This window comes from Chroicocephalus ridibundus, chromosome 5 (genome assembly GCF_963924245.1).
Source record: "Chroicocephalus ridibundus chromosome 5, bChrRid1.1, whole genome shotgun sequence".
Lineage (NCBI taxonomy): Eukaryota > Metazoa > Chordata > Aves > Charadriiformes > Laridae > Chroicocephalus > Chroicocephalus ridibundus.
The window spans coordinates 42,171,711-42,184,925 of NC_086288.1; the positions used below are offsets into that span (position 1 = coordinate 42,171,711).

At 71.2% G+C, this 13,215-nt stretch overlaps 4 protein-coding genes across 4 annotated transcripts; 2 read left to right on the top strand and 2 right to left on the bottom strand.

The window, feature by feature from the left end:
• Window positions 1-253: 253 nt before the first annotated feature.
• On the top strand, window positions 254-4,718 carry LOC134515825 (programmed cell death protein 4-like). Its single transcript, XM_063335251.1, has 11 exons — window positions 254-411; window positions 778-1,054; window positions 1,428-1,525; window positions 1,643-1,756; window positions 2,409-2,630; window positions 3,275-3,372; window positions 3,436-3,550; window positions 3,832-3,939; window positions 4,024-4,134; window positions 4,239-4,378; window positions 4,465-4,718. Exons 1-11 carry the CDS (start codon window positions 358-360, stop codon window positions 4,514-4,516), a joined length of 1,389 nt encoding a protein of 462 aa, XP_063191321.1. The 5' UTR covers window positions 254-357; the 3' UTR covers window positions 4,517-4,718.
• A 131-nt stretch (window positions 4,719-4,849) lies between these two features.
• On the top strand, window positions 4,850-7,837 carry MOGS (mannosyl-oligosaccharide glucosidase). Its single transcript, XM_063335244.1, has 4 exons — window positions 4,850-5,273; window positions 5,414-5,634; window positions 5,741-5,934; window positions 6,014-7,837. The coding sequence occupies exons 1-4, from the start codon at window positions 4,931-4,933 to the stop codon at window positions 7,728-7,730; spliced, it is 2,475 nt and encodes an 824-aa protein (XP_063191314.1). The 5' UTR covers window positions 4,850-4,930; the 3' UTR covers window positions 7,731-7,837.
• Window positions 7,838-8,057: 220 nt separating this feature from the next.
• WBP1 (WW domain binding protein 1) lies at window positions 8,058-10,276 on the bottom strand. The gene is made up of 4 exons (XM_063336757.1): window positions 10,032-10,276; window positions 9,786-9,888; window positions 9,511-9,672; window positions 8,058-9,374 (listed from the first exon to the last, which is right to left on the bottom strand). The coding sequence occupies exons 1-4, from the start codon at window positions 10,098-10,100 to the stop codon at window positions 8,719-8,721; spliced, it is 990 nt and encodes a 329-aa protein (XP_063192827.1). The 5' UTR covers window positions 10,101-10,276; the 3' UTR covers window positions 8,058-8,718.
• Window positions 10,277-10,940: 664 nt separating this feature from the next.
• INO80B (INO80 complex subunit B) lies at window positions 10,941-12,991 on the bottom strand. Its single transcript, XM_063336756.1, has 5 exons — window positions 12,875-12,991; window positions 12,550-12,751; window positions 12,278-12,396; window positions 11,744-11,925; window positions 10,941-11,512 (listed from the first exon to the last, which is right to left on the bottom strand). The coding sequence occupies exons 1-5, from the start codon at window positions 12,918-12,920 to the stop codon at window positions 11,045-11,047; spliced, it is 1,017 nt and encodes a 338-aa protein (XP_063192826.1). The 5' UTR covers window positions 12,921-12,991; the 3' UTR covers window positions 10,941-11,044.
• Between the last annotated feature and the right edge of the window lie 224 nt (window positions 12,992-13,215).

Below are 13,215 nucleotides of genomic sequence, written 5' to 3' on the forward strand. Positions count from 1 at the left end.
TCCAGCATCCCCAGCACGGCCAGAGCATCGCTCCCACCTTCCTGCCTGTTGCTGCCTGCACCCGCTCCTGCCTGCAGCACGCGCTAACAGGCCCCGGTTCCCGGTGGGGTGGCCTCTGCCCGACCCCCCCCCACCCCCACCCCGCGGTCCGGGCCACCGGGGTTCGGCAGCGGCACGGTGGCCCGGGCCGGGGGAAGTGGGGGTCCTGGGCTACCGGAGCCCCCGGTGTGACTACGGCTCCCATGATGCCGCCGCGCCCGGTCACTTCCGGCGCGGGGCGGGGTCGGGCCGAGCCGAGCGCCCCTTCCCGGTCCCGGTCCCGGTCCCGGTCCCGGTGCGGCCCCGGTGCCGCCCGCCATGGCCGTCCCCGCCGCCGAACTGGGCGCCGCCGACCGCGCCCCCTTCTCCACGGCAAGTAACGGCACCGGACCGAGCCCCGAACCCAGCGGCCCCCACCCCACCGGGAGGGACCGGGGAGGGGGCGGAACCGGCGGGGGCGGGGCGGGGCGGGGGTCCTTGGTGGGGCTGGGCGGGGGGTCCCGGGGGAAGCCAGGGGGCGCTTGGGGGGGTCCATCGGGGTCCCGGGGTGCATGGCGGGGGTCCCTCGGGAGGACGGGGATCCCGGGAGAGGCCGGGGGGACATGGTGGGGGTCCCATGGGTGTCATGTGGGAGGCCAGGGGTACGCGGTGGGGGTCCCAGGGGTGCGTGGTGGGGGTCCCATGGGGGTCCTGGGGGAGGCCACGTCGCATCACGGTGATGGTGGCCGCGTTGCGCAGGGCCCCTGCCTGGTGGGCACGGAGGAGGAGGAGGACGGGGACGAGGAGCTGCTGGGGGCCGGGGGTCCCCGCACCTGGACCCCCCAGGAGAAGCTGCTGCACGAGGCGCGGCTGAAGGCCAAGGCCAAGCGGCGGCTGCGGCGCACCTCGTCCCGGGACTCGACCCGCGAGTCGCTCTCCGAGGGGGGCGAACCCGGCCCCGAGCCCGGCAGCCCCAAGGGCAGGGCCCACGACCGCAGGTCCCGCATGGGCAAGGGCCGAGGGCTGCCCAAGAAAGGTGAGCCCCCCCTACCCCCGCCGTGGGGCTGGGACCCTGCGTCATGCCACCACTCCCCGTGGACCTGCGACCTCTCCTGAGTCCCCCATGGGGCTGGAACCCTGCATGGCTCCATCACTCCCCGTAGGGCTGAGACCCCTTCTGTGTCCCCGTCACTCCCCATGGACCTGGGACCCCTCCTGCATCCTCCATGGGGCTGAGACCCTGCATGGCTCCATCACTCCCCGTGGGGCTGGGACCCCTCCTGCATCCCCTGTGGGGCTGAGCTCCCTCCCCGTGCCCCAGGCTTAGTCCCTGCCCGGCAGGGGCCCACTGGGACCCTCAGTGACCCCCACCGCCAAGCCCCCACTCACCCTGTGTGTGCCCGGTGCAGGTGGTGCCGGGGGCAAGGGTGTGTGGGGTGCCCCTGGTGTGGTCTACGGCTACCAGGAGCCCGATGCCCGTGACCCCAACTATGATGAGGCGGCTCAGGTATGGATCTGTCCCCTCCACCCCGGCCCCACACCATCCCCTGCCCTCACAGGCAGCCCCTGCCGGGGTCTGGCTGGCAGCGGTGCAGGCAGGGGTGGCATCATTCCGTCCCCGTAGGGCGACACTGTCTACGCCACCGTGGTCCCCGAGCTGGAGGAGGGGGAGCTGGAGAAGAACGTTCAGCCCATGGTGATGGAGTACTTTGAGCATGGGGACACCAGCGAGGTCATGGTGCGTCAGGGTGGGGGTCTGCAGGATGGGGTGGGCTCACATGGGCTGGGGTCCTCGGGGAAGGGACAGGGGTCCTTCGGTGACATGGACCCTCGGGAATGGCACAGGCAGGGCTGGGGTTCCTAGGGAGAAAACAGGGGGGTCTTGGGAACAGGACAGGCTGCTGTGGGGCGGGGTCCCTTGCTGGGGGGGACAGGGGACCCTCAGTGACAAGGACCCTCAGGGATGGGGCAGGCTGGGATGGGGAAGGGTCCCTTGGGGAGGGGATGGGGGTCCATTGCTGATGGCGACCCTTTGGGAAGGGACAGGGTCCCCTGGGGAGGGAGGTCACTTGGTGGTGGGGACCTTCAGGGGTGTCAGGCTGGTGTGGAGGAGACAAAGGGGGTCCCTTGGGGTGGGGAGTGTTCCTGGGGGAGGGAAGAGGTCCCTCAGTGACAGGGACAGACTGGGATGGGGAAGGGTCCCGTGGGGAGGAGCTGGGCATCCCATGGTTGTGGGGATCTTTATGGGGGCCAGGCTGGTGTGGGGCAGGATCCTGGGGGAGACAAAGGGGGTCCCTTGGGGATGCGATGGTGTCCCTGGGGGAGGTCAGGGGTCCCCTGAGGAGGGGCTGGGGGTCCTCGGGTGACAGGGGGTGACGTGCTGGGCGCAGGAGCTGCTGCGGGGGCTGAACCTGGGCAGCCGGCGGCACGCGGTGCCCTCGCTGGCGGTGGCCTTGGCGCTGGAGGGCAAGGCCAGCCACCGCGAGCTGACCTCCCGCCTGCTCTCCGACCTGGTGGGCCACATCGTCACCCCGGAGGACATCGCCTGGGCCTTCGACAAGATGCTGCGGGACCTGCCCGACCTCATCCTCGACACCCCCGAGGCTCCCCAGGTGTCAGCAGGGGACGCGGGGATGGGGATGTGCTGGTGGGGGAGGACATGGCTGTGCTGAGGGATGCTCTGAGGGGATGTGGATGTGCCGGGGGGATGCTCGGAGGGGACACGATGGTTCTGGGGGCAGCATGGCTGTGCTGGGGGATGCTCTGAGGGGATGTGGCTGTGCTGGGGCGATGCTTGGAGGGGGACACGGTTGTGCTGGGGAGGCCATTGCCACACTGGAGGATGCTCTGAGGGGACACGGCCGTGCCATGAGGGGCCATGGCCATGCCGGGGGATGTTCTGAGGGGACACGTCTGTGCTGGGAGGAGCCATGGCCGCTTCGGGGGATGCTTTAGGGAATGTGGCCATGCTGGGGGGATGCTCTGAGGGGATGTGGTTGTGCTGGGGAGGCCATGGCCATGCTGGAGGATGCTCTAAGAGGATGTGGCGGTGCGGGGGGGGATGTTCTCAGGGAACACCACCGTGCCAGAGGGGCCATGGATGTGCCAGGGGATGGTCTGAGGGAAGACGGCTGTGCCGGAGGGGCCATGGCCATGGCAAGGAATGCTCTGGGGTGACATGGCCGTGCCAGGGGATGCCTGGTGGCTGCGGGGCACGGACGGGCGGTGGGGCCAGGCTCTGACGCTCTGTCCCCAGATGCTGGGGCAGTTCATCGCCCGGGCAGTGGCCGACCACGCGCTGCCCCTGGACTTCCTGGAGCGCTACAAGGGGCGCGTGGACTGCGAGCACGCCAGGTAAGCGCCGCCCCGGCCCCTGCCACCTTTCCGGCCCGCCGCCCTCACCCGCCTCTCCCGCAGGGCTGCCCTCGACCGCGCCGCTGTCTTGCTCCGCATCAAGCGCGACGTCAACCGGCTGGACAACGTTTGGGGCGTGGGGGGCGGCCAGCGCCCTGTCAAGCACCTCGTCAAGGAGGTCGGTGCCCGGCCACCCACGGGTCCTGTCCTGTGCCTCATCCCTGCAGCCCCCCCCCCCCCCCCTCCAGATGTGCCCCCAGATGTCCCACGGAGACCCCCTTGCCATGTCCCTCTGGATGTGACCCTGGACGTGGTGTCCCCCTCATGTCCCCGTGCCTACTTGGGGCAGTGGCAACTGCTGGCTGTCCCTGTGCCCCCCCATGCCGTGTCCCCACGCTGTCCCCCCCTGTGCCACCCTTGTGTCCCTGCTGTCCCCACCCCAGCTCCCTCTGTCCCCAGATGAACCTGCTGCTGCGGGAGTACCTGCTCTCCGGGGAGGTGTCGGAGGCCGAGCACTGCCTGCGGGAGCTGGAGGTGCCCCACTTTCACCACGAGCTGGTGTACGAGGTGAGGGCTGGGGGTCCCGAGTGTCCCGGGGAGGCGGGGGCGGGGGGGGCCCACCATGTCCCCACTGATGCCCACGGCCCACAGGCAGTGGTGATGGTGCTGGAGGGCTCTGGAGAGGGGCCGGTGGCCATGATGGTGACGCTGCTGAAGGTGCTCTGGGAAACGGGGCTGGTGACGCTGGACCAGATGAACCGGGTGAGTGTGGGGCACGTGGAGGGGGGGGTATGTGTGTCAGTGGGCAGCCCGCCCTTGGGGCTGACACTGCCGTGTGTCCCCCCAACACCGTCCCCCTCTCCCAGGGCTTCCAGCGGGTGTACGAGGAGCTGGGGGACATCAGCCTGGACGTGCCGCTGGCCCACAGCCTCCTGGAGCGGCTGGTGGAGCTCTGCTTCGACCGCGGCATCATCACCAAGGCACTGCGGGATGCCTGCCCCGCCAGGTACCGGGGAAGGGGGGGGGGACCAGAAGAGGGGGGCTGGGGGGGTGGCTTCCCCCCTTCATCCTCATCCTCATCCTCCTCTGCAGGGGCCGGAAGCGCTTCGTGAGCGAGGGCGATGGGGGACAGGTCAAGCAGTGAATGGAGCCAACCCGGGGCGTTGCCGGCCATCGACCCCACAGCGGGGTGGCGGCTGGGGGGGACAGGGCCTGCTGCCCCCTCCCCGTGAGGCAGGGGCAGCCCCGGCCCCTCCGCGGGACCCCCGCCCGGCCGTGGGGCTGCCCTGGGACCCCCCCCGGCTGTGGGGCGAGAGCAAGGGACACAATAAAGCGGCTTCTGAGGACGTGCTGAGTCTGGCCTGTGTGTGGGGGGGGGGGGACTCGGCGGGGGTCCTTGTTCCCTCGGGGCCGGGTTTGGGGTGGGGGTCGGGGGGGGCGGTCCCGTGGAGGCCCGACCCAGCAGTTTGCCCTCCCACCCGCCAGGGGGCGCCACAGCGCGGCGCCGCGTTCCCCACCGGCCGTCGCGCCGTGATGACGCAAGCGGCGCGGCCGGGCCATGGCGGGCGAGCGGCGGCGACGCGGCGGGGATGGGCTGCGGGAACGGACCCGGGAGCGCGGATCCCGGCGGGAACGGGAACAGCAGCGGGGCCCGGGTCGGGGTCGGACGGCGCTGGTGGTAACGGCGGCGGCGGCAGCGCTGGCGCTGGGCCTGGCGGCGGCGGCGGCTGAGTGGAACCGGTGGAGCGCGGCCGCCCGCCTCGTTACCCCTCACCCCGCTCCCCCCGCCCTCCCCCCCGGTTCGACCGGGCCCCTCGCCTCGCCCCACCGTTTCTGGGGGACTTACCGGCCTCACGTCTACTTCGGGATGAAGACGCGCAGCCCGCGGGCTCTCGTTACCGGTGAGGGATAGGGGCGGGAGCGGGGGCAGGCCGAGCCCCGGGGCAGGGCTTTGCCCTGCCCCGGGGCCTCGGCCTGCCCCGCTCCCGCCCGGAGAACCGAGGCTGACCCGCCTCCCCCCCACCTTCCCCGGTGTCCCCAGGGCTGATGTGGCTTCAGCAAGGTGAGGGAGGAGGCAGTTTACGTCACACCTGCGAGCAGGGCGACGGTCTGTCGCGATACGGTTGGCTGATGCACGACGGGGAGAATTTCGGGGTGCAGGAGATCCACGACGGGGGTTTGTTCCTGAAAACCGAATTCGTTAAGCGACCGGGAGGCGAACACGGAGGGGATTGGAGTTGGCGCGTCACCGCACGGATGGAGGTGAGCGGCGGCGGGGGGCGGGGGGGGCTATGTTTGCCGGGAAAACAGCCGGAGCGCTGGGCAGCCCCCCCTTCCTCACATCTCCCCCCCTCCTCTTCCTCCTCAGGGCACGGGCGGCCCGGCCCCCCTCCTCTCCCTCTTCTTCTACGTCGCCACGGATGGGCAGGGAACGCTGGAGCCGCACCTGGAGAACAAGTCGCAGCTGGCTGCTGTGACGGGGACGTCGGAGGAACTGGGAGACTTCACCCTCACCTTCCTCCGCCCCACAGCGGAGAACGGGGAGGACCCCAAATATGCCAGGTGCCTCACCGCAACAGCCCCTGCTGCTCCCCACCGGTTCCTTGTCCCTCATCCCCTGACGCCGTCTCTCCATTTGCAGCTACAACTACCTGGATGCAGCGAGCCCGGGGCTGCACCGCCTGACCGAGGTGGTGCGCAGCAGCCTGAGCAACCGCTTCGTCTTCGCCCCGCCGGGGAAACCCCGCCGCCGCTTCTTTGCCGTCGACACCTTTCGGGGGCTGCCGGGGGCGGTGGGAGAGCCCCCGCGCGGGCGCCTGCTGCTGCACCAGGTGACGCTGGAGCCTTCCGGGACAGTGGAGGTGACCTTCGAGTCGGGCAGCGTGGCAGATCGGCCTGGGCGGCTGGCAGGGGGAGCACTATCTGCGGCACTGGCGCAGCACACGGCTGCCTTCGAGCAGCGCTTCGAGGAGACTTTCGGGCTGGGACGCAAGGGCTTCCCTGCCTCGCAGCGGCGCTTCGCCCAGGCTGCCCTCAGCGACATGCTGGGTGGGATGGGCTACTTCCACGGGCGCTCGTTGGTGCAGTCCCCGCTGCAGGAGCACCCCGTGCCCGCCCCCGAGGCCGCCCTCTTCACCGCCGTCCCCTCCCGCTCCTTCTTCCCTCGCGGCTTCCTCTGGGACGAGGGCTTCCACCAGCTGCTGTTGGCCCGCTGGGACCCGGCCCTGAGCCGCGAGGTGATCGCCCACTGGCTGGACCTCATGAACGCCGAGGGCTGGATCCCGCGGGAGCAGATCCTGGGCGAGGAGGCGCGGGCCAAGGTGCCCCCCGAGTTCCTCCTGCAGCACAGCGAGACGGCCAACCCCCCCACCCTGCTGCTGGCGCTGCAGCGGCTGCTGCCGGACGCCCCCCTGCCCTACCTGCGCCGCCTCTTCCCCCGCCTGCGCGCCTGGTACGACTGGTACAACCGAACGCAGGCTGGACCCCTGCCCCTCACCTTCCGCTGGCGTGGCCGCGACCCCCACCCCGAGCGTTTCCTCAACCCCAAGACGCTGGCCTCGGGGCTGGATGACTACCCCCGTGCCTCCCACCCCTCACCTGACGAGCGGCACCTGGACCTGCGCTGCTGGATGGCACTGGCCTCCCGAGTGCTGGGGGAGGTGGCCGAGCGACTGGGGGAGCCGTCCGGGCCCTACCGGGAGATGGAGCAGGCACTGAGTGACAACAGGCTGCTGGAGCAGCTGCACTGGGCACAGGAACTGGGCGCCTTCGCTGACTACGGCAACCACAGCTCGGCGGTGGGGCTGCGCTGGCAGCGGGTGGTCCCGGCAGCTCCAGGGCGGCCCCCTCCGGACCCCCAGCTGGTACGGGAGGTGCGGGAGGCCCCACGGCCCCGCTTCGTGGGAGCCCTGGGCTATGTCAGCCTCTTCCCGCTGCTGCTGCAGCTGCTGCGCCCTGACTCGCCGCGGTTGCCCACCGTGCTGGCCACCATGCGCAACGAGCGGCAACTCTGGACGCCCTTCGGGCTGCGCTCCCTGGCCCGCGACAGCCCACTCTACATGCAGCGCAACACCCAGCACGACCCCCCGTACTGGCGTGGCCCCGTTTGGGTCAACATCAACTACCTGGCGCTGCGGGCGCTGCACGGCTACGCCAGCGCCAATGGGCCGCAGCGGGAGCGGGCGGCGGAGCTTTACCGGGAGCTGCGCCACAACCTCGTGGCCAACCTGTACCGGCAGTACACCGAGAGCGGCTTCCTCTGGGAGCAGTACAGCGACAGCACCGGCCGTGGCCAGGGCTGCCACCCCTTTGCTGGCTGGTCCGCACTGGTCGTGCTGGTGATGGCCGAGGACTACTAGGGTGGCTGGCCAGCCGAAGTGTGGGCAGTTGCCTGCAGGGCTGGCCCTGCCTGTCTTTCTCAGGTGCGGGTGGAGGTGATGAGCCCACCTCCTCCCCCAAAATAAACCTCCACCACCATAGCCTGTTGCTGCCTGTGTTGGGGACGGACTTTGTGGCTCTGTCCTGCCCCAGCCGCCCCCTTCCTCCCCCCTGTGCTGTGCACTGGGACAGGGCACTGTCCCCCACGCCGTAGCAGGTCCTTGTCCCCCTCCCTCCCTGTGGAGGCCCAGCTCAGCCCCAGTAACCATGTCCCCCCAGGATCACCCGCCCAGCATGCACAGAGCTGCTGTACTTCCACATCTCTTTAATGGTGAGAGAACGCTACGTGAACTGCCCGTCCCCCAGCAGAGATGGGGACCCCCCCACAGGCAGTGGCCCCAGTCCCAGGGCCTGCGGCACTGGCAGCGCAGGGGTGGGGACGGGGCAGGCGTGGGGGCCCAGTAGCTGCGGACCCTGGAAGCAGTTCAGAAGGGAGGGGGCTCCAGCAGGACCACACTGAGAGCAGGGCCACCACGGGGCCCAGCCGTGCCACATGAGGTACTGGACATGGTGGGACACAGGGGAGGGGGGTCTGTTGGGGCAGGGGGCCCCCGGGGGCTCCACAGCTTTGAGTCCAGACCCCAGGGACGCTGCCCCAAGCCCCCAGCAGCGGGGCAGCACCAGGAGCGGGAGGGAAGAGGCAGCCCCCCGCTGAAGCACTGCCTGTCCCGCTCTGCCCCGCACCAGGCGCCCTCTGAGCAGGGGGGGGTCACACCCATTGCACCCCCCACAGCTGCTCCAAGGCGGGGGGAGGACAGAACGGGCTGGAACGGCACAGCCGTGGCTCAGGGCCCTTGGCACAGCCACCTGCCCCCACCCCGGGTACAGGCAGGGGGAGCAGGCAGCGGGACAGGGCCAGGCAAGCTAGCAGGCAGCGGGGAGGGCAGGGCTTGACTGGTGGGCACAGGCTCAGACAGGCAGTGCGGGCGAGCCAGGCCCCTCGCTGTCCCCCTGGCCCGGCAGCCCACAGCGCGGCGGGTGTGTGGGACCGGCCTTGCCCAGGAGGTGGGTGCCCTCACCCTCGCCCTCCTCCTCCTCCTGGCAGCGCCCCACCTCGATGCCTGAGTCCCCCGTCAGGCGCCGGTGCCGGAAATGCTCGCTGCTGCTGCCTTCCTCCTGGGCTGCGCCGCCCTCCTCTTCCTCACCCTCCTCGATGTCGGAGCAGGGGTGGCAGTCGGCCTCAAAGAAGTCCACGGTGGAGGAGAAGAGGGCGTGCTTGTGCGGGGCCCCGCGGGCCGGCGCCTCCTCAGGGGGCAGCTCCCAGCTGGCGCCGGTGCCGGTGCTGCTGGTACCTCCCTCCTCGCTGGGTGTGCTGGCCCGGCTGTGCTCCGTCTCATCCGTCACCTGCACCGAGAGCGAGGTGCTGCTGGGGGAGGTGGCGCAGCTGGACTCGCAGGAGCAGCTGGTGTAGTTCTCTGAGCTGGGCGAGAGGGTGAGGCTGCTGGAGCCCAGGCGGCTGCGGGGCCCGCTCAGTTGGGCCAGGATGGAGCTGTAGGGCGGCGGTGGCGTGCTGGGGCGGTGGGCCACCTCCTCGTAGGCAGGCAGCTTGAAGGAAGCCAGCATCCCTGTGGAAGAGGGGGAACACGGGTCAGGGTGGCTCCCCAGGCCCTGGGCTGCCACTGGGACCTGGAGTGTGCAGCCTGGCACAGGGCTCAGGAGCAGAGCAGACACACACAAGGGACTGGGGTCCCCCTCACTCACTGAGGTCCATCATGGAGGTGGGGTAGTTGCAGGCACCGTGGTAGGCGATGAGGTTGATCTCCCGCTGCCGCTGCTGCTGCTGCAGGCGCAGCTTGGCCCGGCGGTGCCGGTAGGCGCAGCAGCAGCTGAAGAGGATGAGGATGGTCCAGAGGAGCCAGAACCCTGCGGGGAGCAGAGCAGGGTCACCCTCCCCTCAAACCCCCCTCCCACGGGGGAGGAGGCCACAGCCCCCAACCTCCCTAGAGCCCAGCTCCCCCCTGCCCCTCAGCACTCACACCACAGCTCGTAGTAGTAGGTGCAGCAGCCAGTCTCCCCGCAGCAGTGCCCGGTCTCGCAGACGTAGGGCTGGTTGTTCACCCCCGGGCAGTACTCCCGGGCCTGCGGGTACAGCCATACCATCACCCCAGCCCGGGAAGGGGGGCTGCCACCCCGGCCCCGGAGGACCACGTCCCAGCACGCTGGCAGCGGCTCCTGCCCGTCGCCGGGCCCGGCCCCCCGGCCGCCCCCCCCACTGCTCGTACCTGCTGGTGCTGCCGGCCCAGCAGCGCGGCCCAGGCCCCCTCGGCGCCGCCGCTCCCGGGCCGCTCCATGGCGCCGCCTACAGCCCGCCGCGGCCCCGCGCCGGCTCCGCCCGTTCGGCCGCCCCGGCCCCGGCCCCGGCCCCCGCCGCCCGCAGCAGCAGCCGCTGCCCCACCGCCGCCGCCGCCGCCCCCATTCCGGCCGCCCGGCCCGCCGCCGCCGCCCGGGCCGCAGCCTCCTCCGCCGCCATCACGCCCGGGCCAAAGATCCCGCCCCCCACCGCCGCCGCCGCCCAATCCGCCACTGCCCCGCCGCCGCCCGCCAATCGGCGCCGCCGCCGCCGCCCTGGCCCCACCAATCGGACGCCGTCTGCCCGCGCCTCACGCCCAACAACAGAGACAAAGGGACCGAGCCCCGCCCCCGACAGGATTGGCGGCCGCCGCCACCAACCGGAGGCGGAGCCCCGCCCTCCTGGCCTTGACTGACGAGCTTGCCGGCCAACGGGCACCTCGCCCCGGCGCTGCCGCTCCTGCCTGGCCGGGGCCCCACCTCTGGGGCGGGCGTTGGGGCTAGCCTGGCCAACGCGCGGCGCAGACACATGATTAGCGGAGCGGCCGACCAACCAGCGCCGCCGCCCTGTGCCGGGCAGGGCCCCAGCCAATGGGCGCTGCGGCTGGGCTCTGCGCGGTGACCCGTCCCCGGCATCGGCGGGTCGTACCATAACGCACCGGTTCGGGGGAGCGCGGACTGTACCACAGCGCTCCCCGGTGTGTCTGTCGGTCTGTCCCCACGTCCCGGCGGACCCACACACGGCTCCTTTCCCAGCAGCCTTTAATCAGCTCCGCAGCACCGGGCGGCGGCACCACCGCGGGACCAGCCCCGGCATCACCCGGGACACCCCCGCTCCCCCAGAACCCCCCCTCAGTCCCCGCTGGGGCCGCCCCACAGCCCCCGGCCCCCTCTGTCCATGGCGGAGGGGCCGGTCCCCGCCTCACGTCCCGTCCATCCCCCCGGCCTAGGCCGCGGCCTCCTGCAGCTGGAGGTTCCTCCTGTAGCAGGCCAGGCTGCAGAGGGGCAGGCCAGTGCGGGAGCAGGAGTAGCGCTTGTGGTTGGAGCAGCCGGTGACACCGCAGAGGACGACGGGGGGTGGCAGGGCCGGGGCCGGGGTGGGCAGCAGCGGCAGGGCCACGCCGGCCGGGAAGGAGACGGTGATGCGGTCGATGGCGTTGCAGTAGTGGACAACGGGGCAGGGGGCCTGCTTGGCCTTGCGCTCCCGCAGCGTCTTCACCTTGGCCTTGTTGGTCTTGGTCAGGCGCTCGATGGTCTGGTTCTTGTTCTCCTCCGCCTTCTTGGCTGCCTGCAGGCGCCGCTTGCGGGCCCGCTCCTCCCGCTTCACCAGCATCTCCTCCGTCAGCTCCTTCGCCTTGTAGCCCATGGGCAGCTCCAGCAGCGGCTGGCTCTGCTGCTTGTGCAGGAGGGCTTTCTGCAGGGACGTGGGAGACACTGTCAACCCTGGCCCTTCCTTTCCTCCAAGGCCTCCAACCCGGCCCCCCTCTCACCAGTTCTGGGGCCTCTGCAGCACCCCATCTCACCTGAGCAGGCAGCAGAGCCAGGTCAGTGTTGGGGCCACCAGCCCCATGGCTCCAGCAGGCCAGGCTGCATCCCTCAGCCCTGCCCCAGTTGGCTCCGTGGACCCCCCACCTGCCCCCGTCACCTGTCGGGCCGTCAGCAGGGACTCGTCCACCTCCTTCTTGAGCTCCCCGTTATCGTCCAGCTCGCCCTTCTCCAGGGCGTCGAGCCAGCGCTCTTCCTCCTCCTCCTCTTCCTCGCGGGCAGGAAAGCAGCTCTCCGAATCCAGGTCTGGCAGGGGTGAGGGGTCTAGGTTGCTGTCCTCATCTGGGCCGGGCAGCAGGGGAGAGAAGAGTCACTGGGGGCAAGGGGGGAAGGTCACCCCATCCTGGGGTCAGGCCGCCCTCGAAGCCCTGATGGGGCGACTCACGCTGCCCTGGGCAGCAGGGCCAGGACAGCATAACTGTCCCTAGCTCCTCTGCAAGGCACTGGGTGCTGCCCAGCCTGCCCCGGCATGGGGGGCACAGCCACACTCACAGCCTCTTTAGAAGGGACCAGAGCATCCCTGCAGGCTCCCCCTCCTGCTCCAGCTTTCCAGTGCTCCCCACCACCCTCCCCCTTGGAGCGCCCCCATCCCGGCACTGCCCCCTGTATCCCTTGCGCTGCCCCCAGGGCTCACCCAGCCAGGCCCGGTACTGCTCGATGGGCACCCCCTCCGTGGGCTCCTCCTCCTCGTCCACCACCATCAGCGGGGAGGGTGAGCGTGGCGCCTCGGGGACCACCGTGAAGGTCGGCACGCTGTGGAGAGAGAGCACGGGGCGGCCCGTGAGGCCGGGATGGGGCCAACTGGGGCCTGGGGGACATGGCCCGGCCCCAGCGAGGCTGAGACGTGGGGACAGGTGTCCAAGCGAGGGGTGGGGGAAAGAGGCCGGCCGCCCCCCCACCCCTCACCTCTTGGTGCCCAGGATCTGCCCCCCCAGCTTGATCTTGAGCTTGAGCTGGGGCTTGCGCAGGCCGGCGGTGGGCTCGGGGGCCGCGGGGGGCGGCGGCGGCCCCGCCGCCTCATGGTGGTGCTTCTTCTTGTGCTTCTTCTTGTGCTTCTTGTGCTTCTTCTTGTGGGAGCCGTGCCCGCCGCCCGCCTCGGCCTCCTCCCCTGCGGGGGACACACACACAACCATCAGCCCGTCCCGGCGGCGCGCCACCGACCCCGGCGGGGCCGGAGCTGCGAGTCCCGGACTCCCCCAACCCCCACCCCGGGGATCGCCACCCTCCTCACCGTGCTCGCCGCCCTCCATCCTGCCGCGCCGCCAGGCCTTGCTCATCCGGCGATGCCGCTGCTGGCGTCCCGCCGTGAAGGCGGCGGGGGGGAACCAATTCCAGGGCGGACCCACTTCCTCCCGGCGCGGCGGAACGCACCCAGTGTGGGCGAGGTGACGCCGGCGCCGCCATCTTTGAAGTGGGCAAAGTGGTGGTTGCTGGGAGCGCTGCCCGCGCGGAAACCGCCGCCGCGGGCCCTAAGGGCCCGCGGCGGCGGTTTCCGCGCGGGCAGCGCGTGCCACCGGGGCATGCAGGCAGCTGCACTGGCACGTGCACACCACCCCCCCCCCATGTTCCCCC